This window comes from Anoplophora glabripennis, unplaced genomic scaffold, assembly GCF_000390285.2.
Source record: "Anoplophora glabripennis isolate ALB-LARVAE unplaced genomic scaffold, Agla_2.0 scaffold278, whole genome shotgun sequence".
NCBI lineage: Eukaryota > Metazoa > Arthropoda > Insecta > Coleoptera > Cerambycidae > Anoplophora > Anoplophora glabripennis.
In genome coordinates, this window is record NW_019416472.1 from 443,810 (window position 1) to 466,310 (window position 22,501).

A 22,501-nucleotide genomic window follows, 5' to 3' on the forward strand; every position below is an offset into this window, starting at 1 on the left:
GTATAAGTAGTGACATCTATTAAAGAAAAGCCAAACGATGAAAACAAAGATGACCACCGGTCGCTGAATTACAAGTAGAAGTGGATCTTATTTGTGGAAGGGCGAAACGGGCGGTGACTATGAGACGCCTTCATTATAGCCGTTCTTCTCTATCGCACGGATTTCTATGACTTACTTTATCGCTCTCACGTAACGGCCGATGAACAATGGGGACTTTCCGACCCTGTAGACGATTTCGTTATATCTTCTAGAGGACACCACGAGCGATCATTAGGATGCATTTAAACTGCCAAAATTTTTTTTGTGCCACGTGTTTCACTCTGGGCTGGAAATATCTTTCCCCCAACTTTTCTGTTTAAAAAAGGTATACCTTGCCGTAAAGCCAACCATTTTCAATAAAAATACATTTAAATTTGTAAATGCATAAAAAAATGTGTCTAAGTTATTTTCAACTCCATTGAGATACATATCTTTTAAGGCAAAGATATTAAAGAAAATGTTATTTATTTTTTCAACTTTGACACCCCGTAGCTCCTTTATTATTAATTTTTGGATCAAGGCGAGTTAGTTAAATAGACTTATTTTGAGCCATACTATTTCTGGTGGAGTGTTGTACAGACCCTTTAGAGACACCTTGTATAACAGGGTGCTAGGTGGGCAAAAAAACAAATGGTCAACGCTAATTCGGATAAAAAAGAATAGGCATTTACATCACCGATACATTTAAATACATACTTTTTAGTTTTCAGTTTATTATCAGTTTTTTTGTGAAAAATTAGTTTTTACTGGAATCAAGAAAGAATTTGTATAATGTAATGATGTGTTTTATTAAACAGAGTAAAATTTCAAGTGGTATTTGTAGTATAGAAAATTTTTTATTTCAGTTTCGTGATAGTGAGGTGTGTTTGTGTCTTCATTGTTAAATTTGTTTGATATTATGAAAAAACATGTATACAAATCAAGAAAGATAAGATTTTACAACGGTCCCAATTGGGTACGCACTCATGGCAAACGTGTTTAATAAAAAAAAAAAATAAAATAAAAAATTATAACAAAAATTTGAAATACTGAATAGGTAGCTCCTTCGCAGAAATAAAAAATTTACGCTAGTTGTACCACCCAAAAAAAAATGAAAATCTGACTAACTACTTTTTGTCAATAGGTACCTCAGAAAGTACGAGAATCGCCCCAAATGTGTTGAAATTGGCCCACTCTGCTTAATACTTAACGACTCGATAAAAAAAAGACCGTAAGGTGTAGAAGGAAGTATAACGGGAACATTCTATTTTACTACGGGAAAAAAATTTGTGAAACAACACTTAATTTTATTTTATAATTATGGTATAATATTCATATCTTCCACTAAATAAAAAATATACACTTAGAATAAAGCGAATTATAGGGACACCTTCTATTAAAAATAACCATTTACATAGATATTTAATTATAAAGTGCTACATAAAGCTAAGTTCTCCGGAAATTAAAATTGCTCACATTAATCAAAACTTATAAGTTCTGCGGTTTCCGCTTCCCCGTTCTGCTGCGGATTTATCGATTGAGGGCCTACAGTTTGATATTGGGGTGGTATTTGGCCCTGATGTGGCATAACTTGATTTGGCGGTATACCTTGCCCAGGCTGCATGCCTAGGGGCATGGCGGCGTGTGGCATACCACCTTGGTTGGGCATACTGACCTGATTTGGTGCCATGCCTCCTTGGCCTGGATGGTGTGGTATACCAGTTTGGCCTGGCATCATTGCCGTTTGGGTAGGGCCCATGCCACTTTGATTAGTAGGAATATTGGCCTGAGAATGTGGTATTACGGCTTGGTGAAGAGGCATGCCCGCCTGAGTTTGTGGTATGCCTGCCTGAGTAGCCGGCATTCCCATTTGGTTGGGTGGTATGCCTCCCTGATGTTGCGGAACCATTTGCGAGTGTGGCAAACCAATCTGTTGCATACCGTGAACCATAATATGTTGGTGAGGAAGTCCGTGTGGCGCGAATTGTGTTTGAGGACCAGATACGGGTGGGTTTTGTCCTGGATTCTGCGTAGGAGGCCCTTGTGGGAAGCCCTGCGGTTGGCCCATCATAGCAGGATTTTGAGGTAACGGTTGAGGTGGGAGAGAACCTGAAAATTGATGTAACACGGTGTAATAACTAGAGATAGCTAATTCCACTTTGCTTCAAGGCTCTCCGCATACTCGTTATGATTGTATTTTTTTGTACATATCTATCCTAACAATTTATTTATTTTTTTTAAGAATCAAGAATGCACATACATCGAGAGCCTTAAAGCAAAGTAGATTGGGATTAAATATTTTCATTATTATTTATTGCTTATAGACATTTTTAATAATTATTGGTAAATGAGCAATTGCTCATTATAATTCATAATACATCCAGAATAATGAACATGAAATTGTTTCCAGTATTATGACCACATCTTTTCGATGAGGTCCAGAAATATATCTATCGCCCAAGCACAACCACATTGTGTTGTGGTTTTATAATTTTTTTTTTCAAACAGCTGACCACCGTCCTTGGAGCTTATAGGTACTTTGGTGTTTATATAATGAGTTACAGTGGCTCCTTGGTGGGGGGTTTTTATATTGAACATTTCAACGATTTATTTGCCATGGAAGTAAACAAAAATCGTGAAATGTTCCAACCAAGCTTTTTAGTATAATATTATGCCGCAAGAGCAAAATTCCTTTTGACATTTCGCCTAACCATTTGTCAGTATTCGGATTTTTGGAGATGAATGTTCCCGGCACATTGCACCTCTGCTTTACAGAGAAACTTGGAGACAGTTGGTGAGGATTCGTCAGAAAAAGGAAACTTACCTAGGAAAACGCTAGAAAATTGATTTTAAAATACGACCGAAATAAAGCAAGAGCTTGCAAAAATTTGGTAATGCAAAATGCCCCGTGAAGAGTGACCTGTAGAGTAACATACACTGAAGTTCGATTATTCTGACTTTGCTTCCAATGACTGACCACATATTTCAATTTTTAAGTTTGGTATTATACTGATTAAGTTTTCAGTTTCAGTTTTATTATATCATCCATTTTGTATTGTGTAATTTGGGACGTTGTTAGAACCAGACGTATCAGAATTGAAAGAGATCCTAAAATACGGGGTGTTAATTAACTATGTACAATAAATTCAACAGACCATTATTTAAGTGATGTTAAGACAAAAAGTTAATATAAACATTGGCCCACAGATGCTTCGTTTTCAAGATACAGGGTGTTAAAATACCCTTTACCCAATTTTGTTTGTAATTAGATTTATTTAGTCCAGTGCCATCTCGAGCGGTATCTTAACGAATATTTTCGACAAAAAAATGTAAGGCACTGACTTTTTGTAATTTTTATATTTTTTTTGGATTAAGCAACTAAATATACAACTTTTTTGTCCCTCGAATGTTTTTCGCATCTTGATTAATTTTTGGAGAAAAAAAATAAAATCCATTTAATTGCATATCCCTGGACAACACAAGAAACATGGGGAAAAATAGAAAATCCTCATAAAAATATTCGTTAAGGTACCGCTTGGGAAGCCACTGGACTGTACATCTAATAATGTTAGGGTTAAATTAGCACTACAAATAACACTGCCAAATTACAACAAAATTGGTAAAGGATAAGTTTAACACCCTGTATCTTCAAAACAAAGCATCTGCGCACCAATGTTTATATGAACTTTTTATTTTAAAATCAGTCAAATAACCATCTGTTGAATTTATTGTACATACTTAATTAACACCCTGTATACAAACGCTTGTGTCTATTAAACTGAAAACTAGTCATTTTTCGAAAAAAAGGATATATCCAGTGCAACTTGCTGCAAATTTTTAATGACACTGTATGGCACAAAAAACAGTGAACCAAATGTATGATTCTTTTAATGGAAAACCCATTATATTTTGATCTCGATTAAAATATACAGGGTGTCCCGAAATTAATTAATTAACGCACGACGTCCATTAAAATTTTCTTTTACATAAATACATACCATATCTCGCATTTCTTCATTAGAAAATATATTATGGCGAGGCATATTTCACGTGATATTATTAATTATAAACAAAAACTTAAAGGAATACACTATTTAACATAAGTTACTTGTCAATCAGCTAATTGTCAATAGTACAATTTGTTTTCAAATAACCAAAGCTTACTATGACAGTTTTACGTAAGTAACTACAAACTTTTATTATATTTTATTTTATTGCATCCAAAAGAAAAACAAGTAATAAATCGAAAACGGTTAAATTTATCGACATAAAACAAGTACCCTTAATTGTGAAAAATAGATAGAACAATATTTTTCTATTAAAACTTTCGTACACACTGATAAAAAAGTTATAACCAGTTTTTATCAACCAAAAGTACATTTCGTAGTGCCCTCTAGCGTCTACAGCAAAATTAAGTACGGATTCGTTTTTCTAGTCCCAGAAAACCTCCTAATCCAAATTTTCAAAATAATCCTTTGAAAACTTTCTAAGAATTTTAAGAATTTCGAATTCAAAATTTCAACTTTAACGCCCTGTAACTTTATTAGGCACAAATGGACCAAGGTAAGTTTGACTTAATCGCATTATTTTGATGTAAGGAATCTACCCTTGCTCTGTGTCCCATTAATTTCGGGACACCTTGTATATGTTTTAGATGTCTTTCTTTGGTTGTGTTCATATTTTTTTTACCTACATTAAAAACCATCTATTGGTTCAACAAAATCATGTTGAATTTCCAAAAGCAAAAATCTATCTCAGGCATAGGTCAAAAGGCAGTACTGGTAATCACTTTTGGTTGTATTCGCTACTCCGTCAGCATCCAGGCTGAGCGCTGACTTGACTAATGTAGTTGCAACCTAGTAGTTGTAGATATGCTTTTCGTTTATGAAGAGTACTGACAAAGGTGCAACTTCAGCATCTCATTTGCATCCAGAAATATGTCTGTTAAGAAATCAACTGACATGACGAATGTTAACTTACTTCAAAGGTACCATGATATAATATTTAAAGAAGTAACGTAACGAGGACGTGGCCATTTATCTGTTTTTGTATTTTATAATATAAGCTGCTGTTTATTGCTACAGTGGGCTATTTGCCGACAACCATACACAACGCTGTATTTTTGATGAGGGGATGACACGCATTTCAATTTACAAGGTTACATCAATAAGCAAAACTGTCTCATTTGAGACTTCAAAAATCCAACAGTGATTGTCGGACAACCTCTTCGTCCACGTGACGCAGTTTTTTGGAGCTGCGGCATCATAGGGCCGTATTTCTTCGAAATACGATTACTGATTTTTTTGGCTGTCACGGAAACATTAATTGGCTGCCTAAATCATATGGCTTGACATCACTGGATCTCTTTCTGTCAATTATGTGAAGGTTAGTGTGGATGTTAATGCTCCAGAAATTATTGAAGCCCTCAAACACAATATCTCAAAATAGGTGCACAGTTATACGAAAAAGTTATGGAAAAATTGTAAAAAATTAGTCACGTAGTATGGGTACGTTCCCTTAAGTGGTATCGCTTTGTGTCCTTTTGTTGAATTATCGGTCCAATTAATTTTTTTAATGAACTCAAATCTTCAGAACTCATTCATATAAAATTTTTTAAGTGAATGTGGTCCATTTCTCATAAAAACAGGTTATCGATGCGATGTCGATAGAATTTTCATATCCATTGGCTTCGTCATTTTTTCCTATTTTTGACTAATTTACAACTACATTAAGGGGTTATACCATTGTAGAATCAAAAATTTTTTTTTTTTTGCTTAGAAGGTAGTTTGAGCCTTCTAAAATATGAGGCAAAAGGTTTTATATATGAAATAATTTTTTTTTGTTTAATTTTGCGCTTTTCCTAAATCGTGTCGGGTGTCTTTCATATGACTTGCGCTATGAACATACTTGCTCGGAAGGTACGCGTACCTTCTTACCTGTTGATTTATAACTTTTCTAATACACTCATAGACGTCGTTAGGGAGTATGCGTGTACAATTCAAGCAAAATTTAAAACAGTCGAATTTTTGATTTTTTCATGTCTACAACTAATTTTAAAACTTTAAACGCGTTTTTCCCGAAACACGCTTTTTCAAAAAGGCACACACTATAACTCCCAACAATTTTCAACATTTCCTTTTAACCACATATTTAAAACAATATTTTGAAGAGAAACACATATGTACATTTTTCGATGTTAATTTAAACAATTATTATAAACAAATAATTGCCCATTGCCATTGCGCTCCGCGTACAATGTTGTCGTGAGGATACGGCCGCATAATGGCTGGATCGTTTGTCGGTTGTCTCACCTATGACACACTGATGAGGACCAATAAGTCCGAAACCGGTCTGCCTGGTGGGTTAAACTGACGAACCATCCTAGCTATTGCGAGTATAATTCAATGCCGGTCGGAGCATATAGCCCGCAGAGTAGTTGTTTCTCGCAACACTGGCAATTAAAAAAGAAATAATTGCCCGTTTTTTCGTCAAAAATTTTATGTTTTACTTCAAACACTTGCCAATTTTACAAAAAACAATATTTTTACGATCCCTTGACGGCAACATGCTTCAGGAGAATGGCTCCAGTGCCGCCATTTCGAAATATTTTTTAATAAACAAATTTTTCTGTACATTTAAATACATGCTTAATAACATACTTAAACAGGTTTTTTCTATTACCTTTCCTTCTATTAAAAAAAAAATTGTCAAAAATACGCTTTATTAGGCCGTTACAGTGGTGTAACCCCTTAAAAGGTAGTGCTAATCAGTATTCGTATTTTTTGTCTCTAAATTGTTCCGTTTCTTTTTTATAGAAAAAAAAAAAAACGAGCAAATATCATTTTCATCTTTTAAACACCACAAACATTTCGAGCAACTGGAACTTTTATAAATATTTACATTCGCGCGAACGCATAGATTTTTTTGTTCGGACTATTTGTTCCGCTTGTTTCTGCACGCTCAGTTCGTTCCGTTCGTTCGGGTTAAAATGTTCAAGTTTGGACGCACCATTACATATGTGATATATCCTTACCTTGCGGTGGCATTCCCGAATGTCCCATCTGATGTGGCGCACTTTGCGGCGGCATCATGTGTGGACTGAACTGGTAAGGGTGGTAAGCCGCAACAGGCGGGGCAGTATTTGGGGGAAACTGGGGGGCGTGCACCGGTGACCCGATATACCCATACTGTGGCATCATGTACTGCTGCTTCTGCTGCTCTTGCCTCATCTGCATCTCCCTCTCTTGCTCCTGAATCCTCTGCAGGGCCAGTTGTCTTTGGTACTGCAGGTACTCCTGCTTCTTTTTCCTCATTATCTCTAGCTTGTGCGCCATCTGGAGCTGCCGCTGACGTTCGGCTTCCTCCGCCTCACGTTGCAGTTTTTCACGGTGTTCCTCTCGGAGAGCGTCCAGTGCCGCTCTGGCATCCTTGACCTGGGTCAATTTGTCTTGAAGGCCTTCGAAATGCAAACGATTGTCGTCGTGTTCTTGGATGTATCGGAGAAGTTTCGAGTGCATGGCCGTGATGTTCATGAAGAGGGTTTGGACGCTTGTATCATTTGCAATTGATCTGAAACAGATTTATATAAATTACATTAACAAACAAGTATTTCAATAGTAGGATCAAACATTAATGGTATGAATCCGCAAATAATAGTGAACTATGGGGGTAGCCTTTCATATTTCGGGAATAGAGGACAAAAAAAAGAAACTATTCATCGTACCTATATGGCTTTATTATTGTTTTTCAAAATATTTTCCATGAAGATCAATACATTTTTGCATGTGCTTGAACCAATTTTCGAAGCATTTTTTCTATTTCGATTGAGGTACCTCCAAAACATGCATTTTGAATGCATCAGCCACTTCTCCAGGGGTCGAAAAACCTAGTAATTTATTTTTGATGTGCTGGAATAAAAAATGCCACTGGTTGCCAAATCAGGGCTGTACGACGGATGACCCATAAATTCGACTTTTTCAGTTCTCAAAGTCTCCTGCTTGCGGTTTCTTTTATTTTCCCAAAGACTTCTGGCGAATAAATTACTGTGTATCATTCAGAATTGACCGTCTGACATTGCACTAATGGTACAGTTACCATGTTCTGTTTTTCCAAGAAAACAGGCAATCATTTGCTTGGAAGTGCTTTGAGAGCGAGCAACTTTTGTTGGATTTGGCTCATTCTGAAAGACCCATACAGTCGATTGCTATTTATTTTCGGGCTCAAACACATAGAGCCATTATTCGTCACCTGTTATGATGTTGTAGACATGTTTTGAAGTACCTCGATCGTATTTCTTGAGTATTTTTTTCGACCAATTGACACGAGTCTTTTTTCAAGTGTTTGTCAAATTATATGGGATCCAACGCAAACAAAATTTTTTTAAGACCAAATGTTTATGCAACATTGAATATATGCTGGTCTCACTCATGTTCAAGGATGCTTTAATCTTATGGTAAGTAACATGACGATCTTGCAATATCAGTTCACGAACAAGATTAACTTTTCTGGAAAAATAATCGATTTTGGATGACGGTTACGATTGATTTTCGTTTACAAATTGATTTTCGTATACCACCGATATACAGAGGTTTTTGATGGTGCTTCATCGTTAAAAGTCGAAATTAAGTTCATTGATGCACTATTGTTGAGATAATCCACGTCAAAAGTTGTAAAAAATAATCGCACAGAAATGTTTGCGACTTAATTTCATTTTTTGGCTGATATGAATTTTTCAAGTCACTGTTAGTAGGGAAGCCCAAGAGGGGATTTTGGGTTTTGAGCATGGCAGATTAACATATGGGGGATACCTTGCACCCTGTTGAGTACCTCCACCATATCTAAGTCCTCTATATAAAGCCACGCGTGTAGGACAGCCAATCAGAATAGTAAAAAAAAATTTATAGTTGGAAATACTCGAGCGCGTCAGATTAAGGTATGATGGGTTAATTACATGCTGAAAGGTGTGCATTTCAATAATCTGACGATTTGAGCGTGACATAAAGCAGTCGGAAGGTCACAAAGTTGCAAAAAAACCTCACCTCGACTCATCCCCACACGCCAGCCATCACAGCTATGGCACTATGGTGGTATTGTATGTACAGGGTGTCCCGAAATTAATGCAACAAAACTTGATCATAAATTCTTAAGACAAATTTAGGGGACCCGTATTTTTTATTTTTGCAAAGTGGCCCCCTCTTTCGGAGTTAGAGCCCCCTGAAATCCGCCCCTAAGAATAATCTTTTTTTAATATCTCTGAATCCTATTGTACGAGAATCACTAAATTTGGTACACAGGGGTTTTATGACCTGTGGAATCTGATGGTGTTCCGTTTTTTGGCGGGGAACCCCCTTAAGATAATTTTTCTTAGGCCCCTTGTCTTTGGAGCCAAAAAAAATTTGGTCGCATATTTAAATTTCTTAAAAATTATGTCCGCTAGAAAGCCATTAAATTTAGAAACATTTTTGTCTCTTAATACTTTTTTCGTAAAACGTAATGTTTTCGAGGAAAATGTCAAAATGTGATCGAATGATATCGTGATTCGCCATTTTCTTCAAAGACATTGCGTTTTACAAGAAACATATAAAGAAATAAAAAAGTTTCTAAATTCAATGGCTTTCTAGCTAACTAATAATTTTTAAGAAGTTCAAATTTACGACCAAATTTTTATTATTATTATTTTTATTAAGGTTATACATCACAACTGTCCACTGCCAAAAAGACAATTACTCGTTTCTCCTATTTCAGGGTTCATAGTTCAAAAGAAATTAAGAATTCCCTGACTTTTCCAGGTTTTCCCTGACAAAAAAAAAATCCAGGTCACTTGTAGTTCATTTATACATACTAATTGGTGTTTATGTATTAAATTTTTTCTCGACTGGACTCCATAATCTTTTTTATACCCAAACAACCTCTTATAAAGGTTTCAAAATCGCAAATAGTTTTCTCTTTCAAGAACCCAGGGCCGGCTTTCACAAAATTTCCAGTTGCAAACATCAAATTCCCTGACTTTCATGAATATTTTTAAAATTCCCTGACTATTCCCTGTTTTTTATGAAGAATAACAAATTCCCTGACTTTTCCTGGTATTCCCGGTTTTCCCTGCCGCTATGAACCCTGTATTTATATTTGACGGCCTTGATAGCCACTGATAACTGACAGCAACATAACCCAGTTCGTGCATGGGCGTACGAAAATTGTTAATGCAGAAAGTTTTTTTTTTCTACAAATTTCAACAAAATTTATTATTTGTTTTATTTGCATGCTATTTCCCATGCAAAAAAAACATCAGATTAAGAAAACCTCTCCAAATAATCGTCAGATTATGGATCAGCACGACCAGGGCATCAAGCTGAACCGTCTATATGAAAATCTAAGGCGCTCGAGTATTTCAAAATGGATTTTTTTTTACATTTTCAAAAAGCTGCCACGAGTTTGCGTCACATCCGAATCATCAGTCTTTTGAATGGGAGCTTTGTTCGAGTTCACTTAACGTCCCCTCTGAATATCTGACGCGCTTGAGTACTTTTTTTTTCCCCCTATTTTTAACCTTTCTGTACGGCCCTACCATCCTAATCGGCAGAGTAACATATCTCCATCATCGGAGACACGTAGGGCATATACACTATCAATATCTTAAAATTCATACCTCACATTTTTTATATTCACTAAATATTGTTCATATTTTCTGGTATCATTTATTGGAAACATTTCTGATGGTAGTTTATAAGAATATTTAAGATATTGCAAGTTGAGATCTTGTAATAATTCGAGGGGCGTATGAACCTAAATCACGAAAATTGTATTTTTGGGCGTATTAGTCACAAAAAGGGTGGAGCATAGTTCCTTAGTCAGGCGTATCGATATTTAGAATAATTAAAATTTTATTGGTGTTATTATGTTAGGTGTATGAATCATCTTACATTTCCCGAACATTATACAGAGGCGTATGAACATACGCTTGTTATAAATTGTAATTTGGTTCATACGCCCCTTTGTTATGAAGCCTTCGAATTATCGTAATTGGCATAGTGACATAAGAAAGTAGACATAATTACAAGGATTTAAAAAAATATATCCCAATTTGGACAACATTTACTACCTCGCAACGAATTTTGAGCATTTTCGCCCACTGTCCAATGGTTGTCATTTAGCTGCACCAAGATCGTCCATTTCCGAAATATAAAAGGCAACCCTTGCAATATTTTAGAACGAAGTACACGAAAACGCTTCTATAAGGAGCAAAACCGTGTTCCGAATTAAGATAATTTTATATAAGAACATATTCATACCTTCCTCTACTCGAATTACTTTTCATCCTATTAATGAATATTTCAACCTGGCTCTTCAGCGTTTGTATAAACTCTTCCAAATCATTATCCCCAACACCGTTTTCTTTCACCTTGTACTTGGTATCGTTGTTTTGGACAGGCGCTGTTGCGGGGGCTGATGGACTAGCTGGTCTCACTTGCTCAGGGGTCTCGTTCGACTGTATCGATTCCCAATAAGATCTGTTTAGATATTTGGCTAATTCCGGATTGGCTTGTTCTTCGATTGCAGTGGGAGCGTGGTCTGCGGCTTCAACTGAAATAGAAAAATATTAAAAATAATAATTTCTTACGGTAGAAAAAATGTTTCAATTTCTACTTTTAAGAATATATCTGATATAACTGAGGTAAATAAATACTTTGATTTAATTACCTTTGAAAGTGGTGTGTACCGAAGGCATTTTATATTTTTCCTTTTCCTTTGCCTCGGCTTCTGACTGACTTAAAGCTAGAGCTAGCTGCAACTCCTCTTCTTCGCGAAGTTCTTCCTCAGTTTTTTTAGGCGGCTCCTAAAGTTGTATTTATAGTTGTTACAATAATTAATAATAATATACAAGTTGTGAAAACTACCTGATTTTGTTGTGATAATGGACTCTTTAAATATTCCACTGGTAATTCAGGTTCCTGTTTTACAGAGGCAGGCTTTGCTGAGGAGGGTTTTGTGGCTTGATCGAAACATGCATCACATACTCGTACCTAAAAATTCGAGAATGTGGCAAAAAACTTATCCCACGTTTTTTATTTTTATATGGAATCGTTATGTGACTAGCAATTTAGAAAAAATGTAAAAGAAAACATGCTAGACAAAGCTTTAATTACATTGTCTGTTAAGGCGAAGTTTAATTAGAATCTCACCCTACTGCTCTTTTATTTACTAATAGCCTTGTTCAGATAATATAGTTAGACAAGTCAAAAATAGGAATGAAAATACTAGATTGTGGCTCTCTTATAAAATCGATGTTATCTTTATTTATATTTTCAACAAGGGTGACAGGGATTTTATGGAAGTCGCCATCTAGTATTTCTCCTTCGAACTACAATTGGTAATAGAAAAGTCTTATACGAAAAAGTTCTCTATTTTTGCGTTTTTTTTTTTGTAAATTAAAATTCAGTTATGGATCAAAATATTTTCTCTGGAATGGTCCTGTCCGTGTCCTGTACGATGAGTTACGTGCTGTAGACCAGCCGTGTAAACAAATCGTCGTTGAAAGATAGAAACTTCTCAATTTTTGGGGAATTTTTCAATGCAAAAGTACGAACTATACGAAAAATAAATATTAAAAAAAAAAATGATATTTTCTTATTATAATAATTAATACAAAAGTTCACAAACAAAACCACATCTGTAAGCATCTGTAGTTGCCAACTGCGTGCACTAAACAAACTCCATTAAAATATGGAACAAAATGAAATAAAACTTACCATTTCTAGATAAAATGTTGAAATTGATCCCTATTAGCGCGGATACAGGCATGGAACCGACGCATCCAATTTTGGCGAATATTTTCCCAAATTCCAGGTATTCCCCTAACTGTGTCAGCAGCTTTAAGTATACGGTTTCGCAATTCTTCCACCGTAGCAATTGAAGTATTGTAAACCAATGACTTCAAGTGACTCCAAAGATAAAAGTCCATTGGAGTTAGATCAGGTGACCGACGTGGCCTCGGCACAGGACCAAAGTGTCCAATCCATCGCTGAAGAAACATTTAATTCAAAAGTGTCGTTACTTCTCGAGTGCTGTGTGGAGGAGACCCGCCTTGAAGATAAAACATGCGTGCCCGAACTTGTAATAACATATCGTCTAATAATTCAGGCAACCGGTTCTCCAAAAAGTCAGCATATGTTGGTCCATTTAGTCGTCCTTCAAAGAAAATAGGACCCACAAGTACATCGCCTATTATGCCAGCCCAAACATTTACTGAGAACCGATGTTGAAAATGAGTTTCCCTAATCGCGTGAGGATTTTTGTCGGCCCATATGTGCATATTATGGAAATTCACTTCATCACGGGTAAATGCTGCCTCATCTGTTACAAAAATATAAGCAGGAAAGTCTACTTGATTGGCACATTGCCGTAAAAACTATCTGCAAAGACGCGTTCGTTGATGATAGGGATGCAACAGCTGGCGCCTTAAGATGCAATGTAGGGTACGAGATGAAGTTCCTATTTGCTGTGCGAGTCGTCGAGTACTAATTGTGGAGCTTTGTCAAGATTTTCCAACAATGCATCTTCAACATTAGGTTTCACTTGCTGACCACGTCCTTCTCCTCGAGGAATAACACTTCCTGTATCTCGCAGTCACTGAACGCACTGTAGGATTGTATATGCACATGGGGGGTGACGTTGTGGCCATTGTTCCCGGTACAACATAGTCGCAGTCGCATTTTCTCCATCTGCACCATACACTAACACCACATCGACACGTTCGGAAATAGTAAATGCATTGTTTTCTCGATTCATTGTAAAACTAGTTTGTGCACAAACTAAAAAATAAGCAAAGTAAGAAATAAAAATCTCGTTTTTAATGTAATCGGCACACTATTCTTATTTTTTACTTCTTTATAAAAATTACACTGTCACTATCGTGGAATTACAAAATAAAAACTTTTGTCTGGAATCTTTCACTTTTTTACACTGATGGGTTGCTGGACGATGCTTAATAATTAATGTGAATAATGAATTCAATACAAATACAAAATCAGTTGATTGCACAAATTTTTTGGCAATGTATCCTAACCTTCTTTTAGTATTACTAGTATTAGATTAAATCAACTATTCAAAGTTTTTAATAAATAACACAAGGTCGGCCTTCACTTTCATTGAATAAATAAGCTTTAATTTACAAAAAAAAAACATGAAGACAACTTTTTCATATAAAAGTTTTCTATTACAAATATCATTAGGAAGCTGGGCAGAGTTATTTAAGTAAGTTTTCTATAATAATATTCATGTATTTATAGCACCTACTGAGTAGCAGGTCACTTTGTGTCAGTAGGACATGTGCCAGAAGAAATAATGTAGCAATGATATATGCTTTATAGGTTATATCTCACTAACATATCCATAGTCTAGTACATCATAATGTTGTGGACAATTGAATAGAAACTCTTAATATTCCAATAAAAATGTATATAAAGTTATTAATGAAATTGCCTGTACAGTTCACATTAACTTTCAATGTAGAATAGACTAAGCAACAAAACACTACACATTTTGTTTGAGACGAACATCTCGTTATTTGAAAAATAATTTTTTATTTGTATTATTAATCTTTAAAACCTTTTTATAAGATATAAAACTGATGTGCAGTAACAAAGTAAACTCAAATTAAAAAATATTTACATTATTTAAATCTAATTTTTAACTCGTTCACTGCGATATGCGATAAAAATATCATTGCTCCCGAAGAGATTTTTTTATAAAACTCTGTATTGTTTTAAGTTGCTCTTGGCAACTTAAAATAACGCTACAATAAGCTTAAATGCAATTCAGATTTATTTTAGAAATACTGAGCAATCTCTCGGATTTGGGCAGAAAACAATTTTTTAGAACAAATTTTTTAAGTAAATTTAAATCTGTGTTCAGCAATGTGTGGTTGTTCAATTACATTTTGTACAATTTCAGCCATCATTGGGAGTTTTTTTGAAAACATTTTTAAGTACATACAGTCAATTTAAAAAAAATAAATAATTCAAAAAATTTCTAAAATTGAATTTAATGTTTTTTAACCCTTACGATAATAAAAATGTGTAACAACATATTCAGGCTGAGTATGTAGCCCATTTACGTTAAAATGTTATGTTAGAAATAACATTTGTAAATAACATGCCGTAATAACATAAGTAACATGTCAAACAGACATGTTATTTAATTGTAATGAAATGAAACGGAACACGGCCGCTATTTTATGTTGTATGTACCCGTTATTTTACGTACCCGTTATTTACGAGTTTGCGCTCTATGTTGTAGGTATTTGTTTCATGTTTCATAACAACAGACTACGACTACCGGCAGAACGAAACCATCACAATTAAAACTTATTAATGCTTTATGACAACAGTTTGCTACTAAAGTTAATTTATTGAGAATGAATTTGGGGAAAACCACACAAAACAAAAAAAAATCAAGACATATTTTTTTTTTATCGGCGGAAAAACATGTTTAGGGGTGAAATACATCTTCAAAGTTCGCCCCTGCTCAAAACAGATTTTTCTAAATATCTGGGGTTCTCATCAATATTTTGTAACGAATCAAAATGCAAAATTACTTCTTATACAAAACCAGTTGTTTCATTAGTGTTTTCTTGTTTGGGGGTTGCTACCCTTATTTTTTATTTCAGACTATATTTTTCAAACAATTTTTATAGGTATATAAAAAATTAATTTGTTAAAAAAAATTAAAAATATGATTTATGTAAATAAATTGACAAAATTAAGTTCTCTTTTTAAGGGGTGAACAACCCCCTAGTGTGCGAAAAATTTCTGTGCTGACTAGAATTAACATTTTAAAATAAAAAGTTTTTACTTTTTCTCTAATCATACGAATAATTTTTTGTATTGGTCTAAAACGAATTTAAACTGATGCAAACTACCCCTGCTGTTCATCAACTACCCCTGCTGTTCATCCCCCAATAAACGGGTTCAGTAATTTCCATTTTGTTTCATTCCAAAATATTTATTAGAATCCGATTATATCACAGATATACTGTTTTTGGGGGTGAACATCAGGGGTAGTTTGCATGTTTAAATCCGTTTTAGATCAAGAGAAAAAATTATTCGTATGATTAAAGAAAAAGTTAAAACATTTTTCGCACACTAGGGGATTATTAGGGGGTTGTTCGCCCCCTAAAATGAGAAATTATTTTTGTCAATTTGTTTACATAAATCATACTTATTTTGAATATTTTGAATCAATATGAATTTTTTATATATAAAAAATGTTTGAGAATATACTTAGTTTTCTTGAAATAAAAAATAAGGGTTGCAACCCCCAAACACGAAATCACTTGTGAAACATTTTATTTTTTTAAAAGAATTAATTTCCATTTTATTTCATTTCAAAATATTGAGATGTCACAGAAATATTTTGGGGGTGACCATGATGGGGTAGTTTGCATCCGTTTAAATCTGTTTGCGGCTAATAGAACAAATTATTCGTATGATTAGAGAAAAAGTAAAACTCTTTATTTTGCAATGTTAATTCTAATCGTATAGACATTTTTAGCACACTAGAGGGTTGTTCACCCCCTAAAAAGAGAACTTTATTTTGTCAATTTCTTTACATAAATCATATTTTTTATTTTTTTTAATATGAATTTTTATATATATAAAAAATGTTTGAAAAATATAGTTTTTCTGAAATAAAAAATAAGGGTAGCAGCCTCCAAACACGGAATCTAATGTGAAACATTTGGTTTTTTTAATAAGAAGCAATTTACATTTTTTTTCATTCCAAAATATTGATTAGAACCCCAGATATTTAGAAAAAACTATTTTGGGGGGTGAACTTTGAGGATGTATTTCACTCCCTAAATGTTTTTCCGCCGATAAAAAAAATATGTCATTTAATTTTCTGTTCTACAACCGAGTCTGGAAGAACTTAAAAACCGTATTCGTTTTGAAATAAATCAAATCGACCCGGGAATGCTTGCATGAAGTGTAGACGGCGTTTACACACGCTTAGGACAATGCCAAATGGTACAGGGTGGGCAATTCGAACAATTTCGCTAGACTTACACAAACATTAGTGTAATTTTACTCGTTTGAAATGTAATTTTGTCAACTTTGTCCTTTTCGGAGCCATTAATAGTGTAAGTAGACAATTATCACTTATAAGAACTTAAGGTGCATTTTTCTAAAAAAAATTGTTATGTAAGACATCGAAATTTTCACACCGTTGTTTAGATAATTATCACTGTCATCAATTTCGAACGAAAAAAATATGCGTTGTCATTTAAAAAAAAATTATGTCATCGCTGCCGTAAGTGGATTATCGAAAAAAAAATTTTTCCACATAACAAGGTGCCCTGGATCAAATCAAAATCGACGGGTCTCACCGTTTTTTCAAAAAAAAATTGTTTAACGAAAATATGAATTTTATGCAGAACTTTTTTACCACGCTGTATACATATACGTATATACTACCTAAGTTACTTAAATTTTACAACTTACCTTCGATGTGCGTTTATAAAACCGGCAAGTAAATGGAAATTTAACAAGCCGTTCATTTTCATTAGACAAATAACATCTACGTTAAACTATAGCAACACCAAATTCCTTGCCTTTAAGAAACTCTGTTATAATTTAAGATAACATGTTACAAACTATTTTATGTTGTACTTATCCGTTATTTATGAGTTTGCATTTGTTTCATGTTTCATAAACTAAAAGACATCTGTCAGTTATATGTGTTTTTGTCTAATACTGACTTGTTTATAATAATTTTGCATAATTATTATTAAAAATGTCGACACAAAAGCGTCTTCAAAAAACAACAAAATTGCAATACGAGTATTTGCTAATAATGGTCTTAATTTCTCAATAACATGCATGTTATATCTTAACAGGTAACGTTAACAACCCTGAAATAACATAACTGTTATTATGATAAAATGGGATACATACTCGGCGTGATTGAGTATTTCTGAAAGTACTTATTTGTGACACTTTTTAAACAGTTTTTTGTTCTGGGTATTGTGTCACATTATAAAGTGCTACAATAAATTAAACAAAAACTCTATTGTCTGAATTACAAAAATGGTGCAAATATCTTGAGCTATCTTAGGCCCAGAATGTTTAAAAACACTCCTGATGTTGGTTAAAATGTGTCCGAAATCTAATTAAACTGCCACAAGCGACAAGTCATTGATGACAGTAAACTGAAAATTCAAATGGTTAAGTTGACATCTCCATAAGCAAGCACGGAAAAAATTACCACGAAGGCATGGTTTTTTGTTTTAATCTAGCTTTGACAAAACATGTATATTAGATCTGTGTCTTTTACCGAATTTGATATCTTCATTACAGACATCCTCATCTCGGGCAAAGTATATAATTATAGTATATGAAAATACGGAGCAACAAAATTTTTTAAAAAATTAGTGCATAACTATTTACTGTATTGTTTTAAATAATATTTACGAAATAATTGGCAGAAAATTAACAAGAAATAAAAATAAATCATGTTTTAGTAATTCGTTAACGTATCACATGTGCTATTTGTCAAATTTAATAAACATTTTAATACTAAATTTCTTTTAATCTAGAATTCTTGTGACAAATGACAAATGTATGCATTAATTGTTTGTTTTGTACAGACTATTTACATTCATTTCCAATAAAATCCAGATGTCAGACCATATAAACAGATAATTATGTTTATTTCTAATATCTTAAGTGACGATATTGTAGTATTAATATATTGGATGATTTACAATGGAATGATAAGAATTTATACTTCACTGTCCACTAAAAATAAATCTGAGATAATTCTGTATCATTAAGAGAAAAATTTTCAAAAACATTGGAAACCCTCAAAATTTAGTACGATTTTTGTTAAATTTGCAATTCGTTGTTTTAATCATTAGGCTTTTCTCGCGACTGAAAATATGTGAATATGCCTGACTTGAACTACTTCTATCTCTTTTCAATTCGTATCTAAACTTCTCTAACTAGAACAGATCATGAAAACGTAAATATTCATTGGTGGAAACTTTGTAACTATATTTTTTCATGTTTTCGTTTTTTATCCCAAAAACAAGCAATTTCTTTTACCGTATAACAATCCATCTTTAGGAAAGTTCAACAATTTAACTCTTGACAATGCTTTAACAAATGAGATAAATGAACACAAAAAGAAGAGGTTAAAATTTCCCTAAACCCACTATCTATTCTCGCTGAATATGCCAACAAGATGTTCAGTTGAAATATGAAGTGTTCAGTTATTTGATCTAAATTTGTGACGTCGTATGGTAGTTTAAATGTCTTCCCAAAAATGAAAAATTTACACATACGACTTCAGTCACAAAAAAAAACAATTATAACACTGCCCAAATGATAGATGTTAAAATAAATATACAGAATATTAATCTCAAGTAAAATGCAAAATGGTTAATTATACACTTACTTCTTTCTCTATTCCATATTTAGGTAAAGTAGTGCTTTTTGTGGTGCAAGATCCACAGAAAACTTGTCCGCAGGCCCTGCAATGATGCTTGCGTTGTAATAGGGTAAAAGCCACGCGACACCTGTGGCACACTTCTCCATTAGCCCATTCTGGGGCTGTGTCTGCAGAAAACATGGCGTCTGTTTCTCGCTGTGGAGGAAATTTGTATCCTTCCGACTTCATCGCATTCATAGTGTCCTAGACAGAATGACTAAGCTAATTAGATTATAAAACACAAAATCAATAATCTAGTTTCAATTATGTGTGTTATTTAGTAAATTTAACTTAGAACTTATAGTATTCATACCTTTAGAGCGCCATACTTAGGATTTTTTCTAAAAGCAAAAGTCCAAGCTTGAATAAGTTCCAGCAACTTAGCACGTACATTTTCGTGAGTTGTAGTTCTGGCTAATTCATGTATATATTCACAGTTTGCCTTTGTTGTCAATTCTTCATGCAACACAGGTCCTAAAGTATTAAAATATCAGAAAAGTGAAATCTAAAAAGTTATTGTATTCTCACCACAATTTTTGACCATACTCTCCATGACTAAAAGGGCATACATAGCAGAGTGAGGGTTAGAAGAGATAAGTTTCTTTTTCAAAGCGTTTAGGGCATATTTTGGCCTAAAAAGACATGAATAATCAAAGTCTCGTTTAATTTCGATAGAAGCAGGCAAAAGTTCAAATTGAAACAAATTATGAGAATTACAGGCAAGTACTTCACAACATCTACATCAATATAAACAGCCTTACAAATAGTATATCATATCAATGTTAAGAGGTCAATTACCCCTTATTTGTGCAGTTAAAGAAAAATCTAGATTTGTACTTAAAAAAAATATTATTAATTAATTTCTTATACTTACTGTACATCATTTTGTCTAATTAAATCGCATATTTGTAACGTAGAAGGCCAATCTGGTTCCATCAAAAGGTGACTGGTAGCTTTATCTGCAAATATAAAAAGTGATTGGTAACATACTCCTGTTTCTTCAAAAATTTTACTTTACCTAAAAGCTTATCAAAATTATTGGACCGGAACATTTTGCACAATCACTAAAATTGTCTCTGACGCCTTATTATTTATCACTAAATGAGTAAATATGATATTCTCGGTTTTTTCTTTACGACGAATGACTCATTATTTTAGTACAACAAAACAGCTGATTTTGATAGAGCCAAAGGGGATTAGAAAGCAAATCTTCTTTATCGGCAACAGTGTTGCCAGATGACTAAGGTTGGTATTCTGCGCAGGTTGGTTGAAAATTCTGCAAATCAAATTTTCTGTATATGTATTCTAATTTGAACAGTGGAAGTTTTGTGGTTGGTCCAAGCGCAATTTTGTTCGAAATTAACTGTACTTATTTTTGATGGGGCATTGCAAGTACATATACATTTTTTTAATACACCTTTATTTATAAAAAATAACAAAAATATAATAGATGAGACTATGAGAGAAAAAATCTACTTATTTTTTTACATAACTAAAAAATATATATATTTACTATTGGTGGAGTTTATTATAGTTTAGAGTAGTAGCTATCTTACTTACCCTCTTGTAGTATTAGTATTGTTTTTGAATCGTATTTGACAAGCGCTAGAAGACTGAAAGCAGCTGCAAAATTGTAGGTAATTAATGGAAGGGATTTTATTTAAAACTTTTTTTATTAAATAAAATATCAGATGTTCCCCTGCCCAACTGAATTCTGCATAATTGACCGTTAATGAAAAAAAAAAAAATCTGCAAAATACCAAATTTTGCTGTAAAATTCTGCATTTTGCAGAAAAATCTGCAAAATTGGCATCACTGCGGCAGAGTGACGTGATATATTAGAACAAAATAATAATAGATGGCACTTAGCTGCTGAATCTGGGGGAAATCCGTAGAGAATAGAATTTTTTTTTCGTCACGAGTCAAGTCGTATGTTGTGGTATGTGTAGTATGAATGAGTGAAGAAATTTATACTACCATGACAACTAAGATCAAAAGAGATAAAAATAGTATAGTCTTTCCGAAGTCAGTTGAACATGCAAAAAACGTCTGGTTATAATAAAATTTAATGAGTTTCATAGGCGTCCCTAAAAAAATTTTCTGCTGAAGGTAAAAAATTATAATAATTTGTATACTTATAATGTGTAGAAAATTTCTATTATATGTTCGTTTAGCCAACAACATATTTTAATATTATTTATGTCCTCAAACAATTTTATTATATTGGTGGTAAATTTCGTTTTGTTCCGTTTCAAAAGGTCTCCAAATGCCATGTATTGTTGTGATAATATTAGTAAACAAAATATTCCTCTTATTTCTCCCTTTCGCAATTGTAATATGAATGATTGATAGAAGGTGTCTATAATAATGAATAATCTAAATCACATCAAATTCCGCATTGCTGGGCAATTTATCAACCACTTGTCATCTGCTGTGATTTATTGCTCAGTAGCCCAATGTAACTGTGATCGTTTTCCTTTGCCCGCGCTCGCATTCTTCAACTGAGCGTATACATTTCTATCGCCTCCACGTTTAGTTCGACCAGACCTGTATATGGGTATGGCTAAATAAATACGGAAACAAGTTTTTCAAATATTTCAATGCCGAGTTGCTGCGTCAGCGACCGAACCTGGTACATACTATCAATCTGTTGGTTCTTCAATTGATATCGGAAAAACTATAACTACAAGTCAGATATACACCAATATTCAGTCGCGAAAAAAAGCCCAATAAAATGTTTACAAAAGTGCTTTATTGCTTTTAAATTCAAACATAAAAACTAAATTATAATATATAATATTATTAATTTTAATATTGACATTTAATACTAAATAATACGTATAAAAGGTATAATACAATTTATTTAAAGTTATCTTAATGGATAATGATATAGCTACATAATTTATATAATTTCATAGATACCTACACTAAATTGCCCCATACACAAGAGAACTATTAGCTTTATAGCTCGCTTTATAGCTTTGTTTATAGTGTAGGTATT

General features: G+C 33.6%; 1 protein-coding gene across 1 annotated transcript; it reads right to left on the reverse strand.

Moving 5' to 3' along the window:
* Positions 1 to 1,329: 1,329 nt before the first annotated feature.
* LOC108906599 (hepatocyte growth factor-regulated tyrosine kinase substrate) lies at positions 1,330 to 20,680 on the reverse strand. The gene is made up of 10 exons (XM_018709903.1): positions 20,519 to 20,680; positions 20,375 to 20,459; positions 20,029 to 20,132; positions 19,814 to 19,974; positions 19,468 to 19,704; positions 11,913 to 12,038; positions 11,716 to 11,851; positions 11,307 to 11,598; positions 7,052 to 7,587; positions 1,330 to 2,127 (listed from the first exon to the last, which is right to left on the reverse strand). Exons 1-10 carry the CDS (start codon positions 20,550 to 20,552, stop codon positions 1,496 to 1,498), a joined length of 2,343 nt encoding a protein of 780 aa, XP_018565419.1. The 5' UTR covers positions 20,553 to 20,680; the 3' UTR covers positions 1,330 to 1,495.
* Positions 20,681 to 22,501: the final 1,821 nt, after the last annotated feature.

Coding starts and splice junctions, on each gene's coding strand:
- LOC108906599 (XM_018709903.1), bottom strand. CDS start 20,552: ATGTTCCGGTCCAATAATTTTGATAAGCTTTTAG. Junction 19,705..19,813: donor CTAAGTATGGCGCTCTAAAG/GTATGAATACTA, acceptor CATTCTGTCTAG/GACACTATGAATGCGATGAA. Junction 11,599..11,715: donor GGTACACACCACTTTCAAAG/GTAATTAAATCA, acceptor TTTCTATTTCAG/TTGAAGCCGCAGACCACGCT.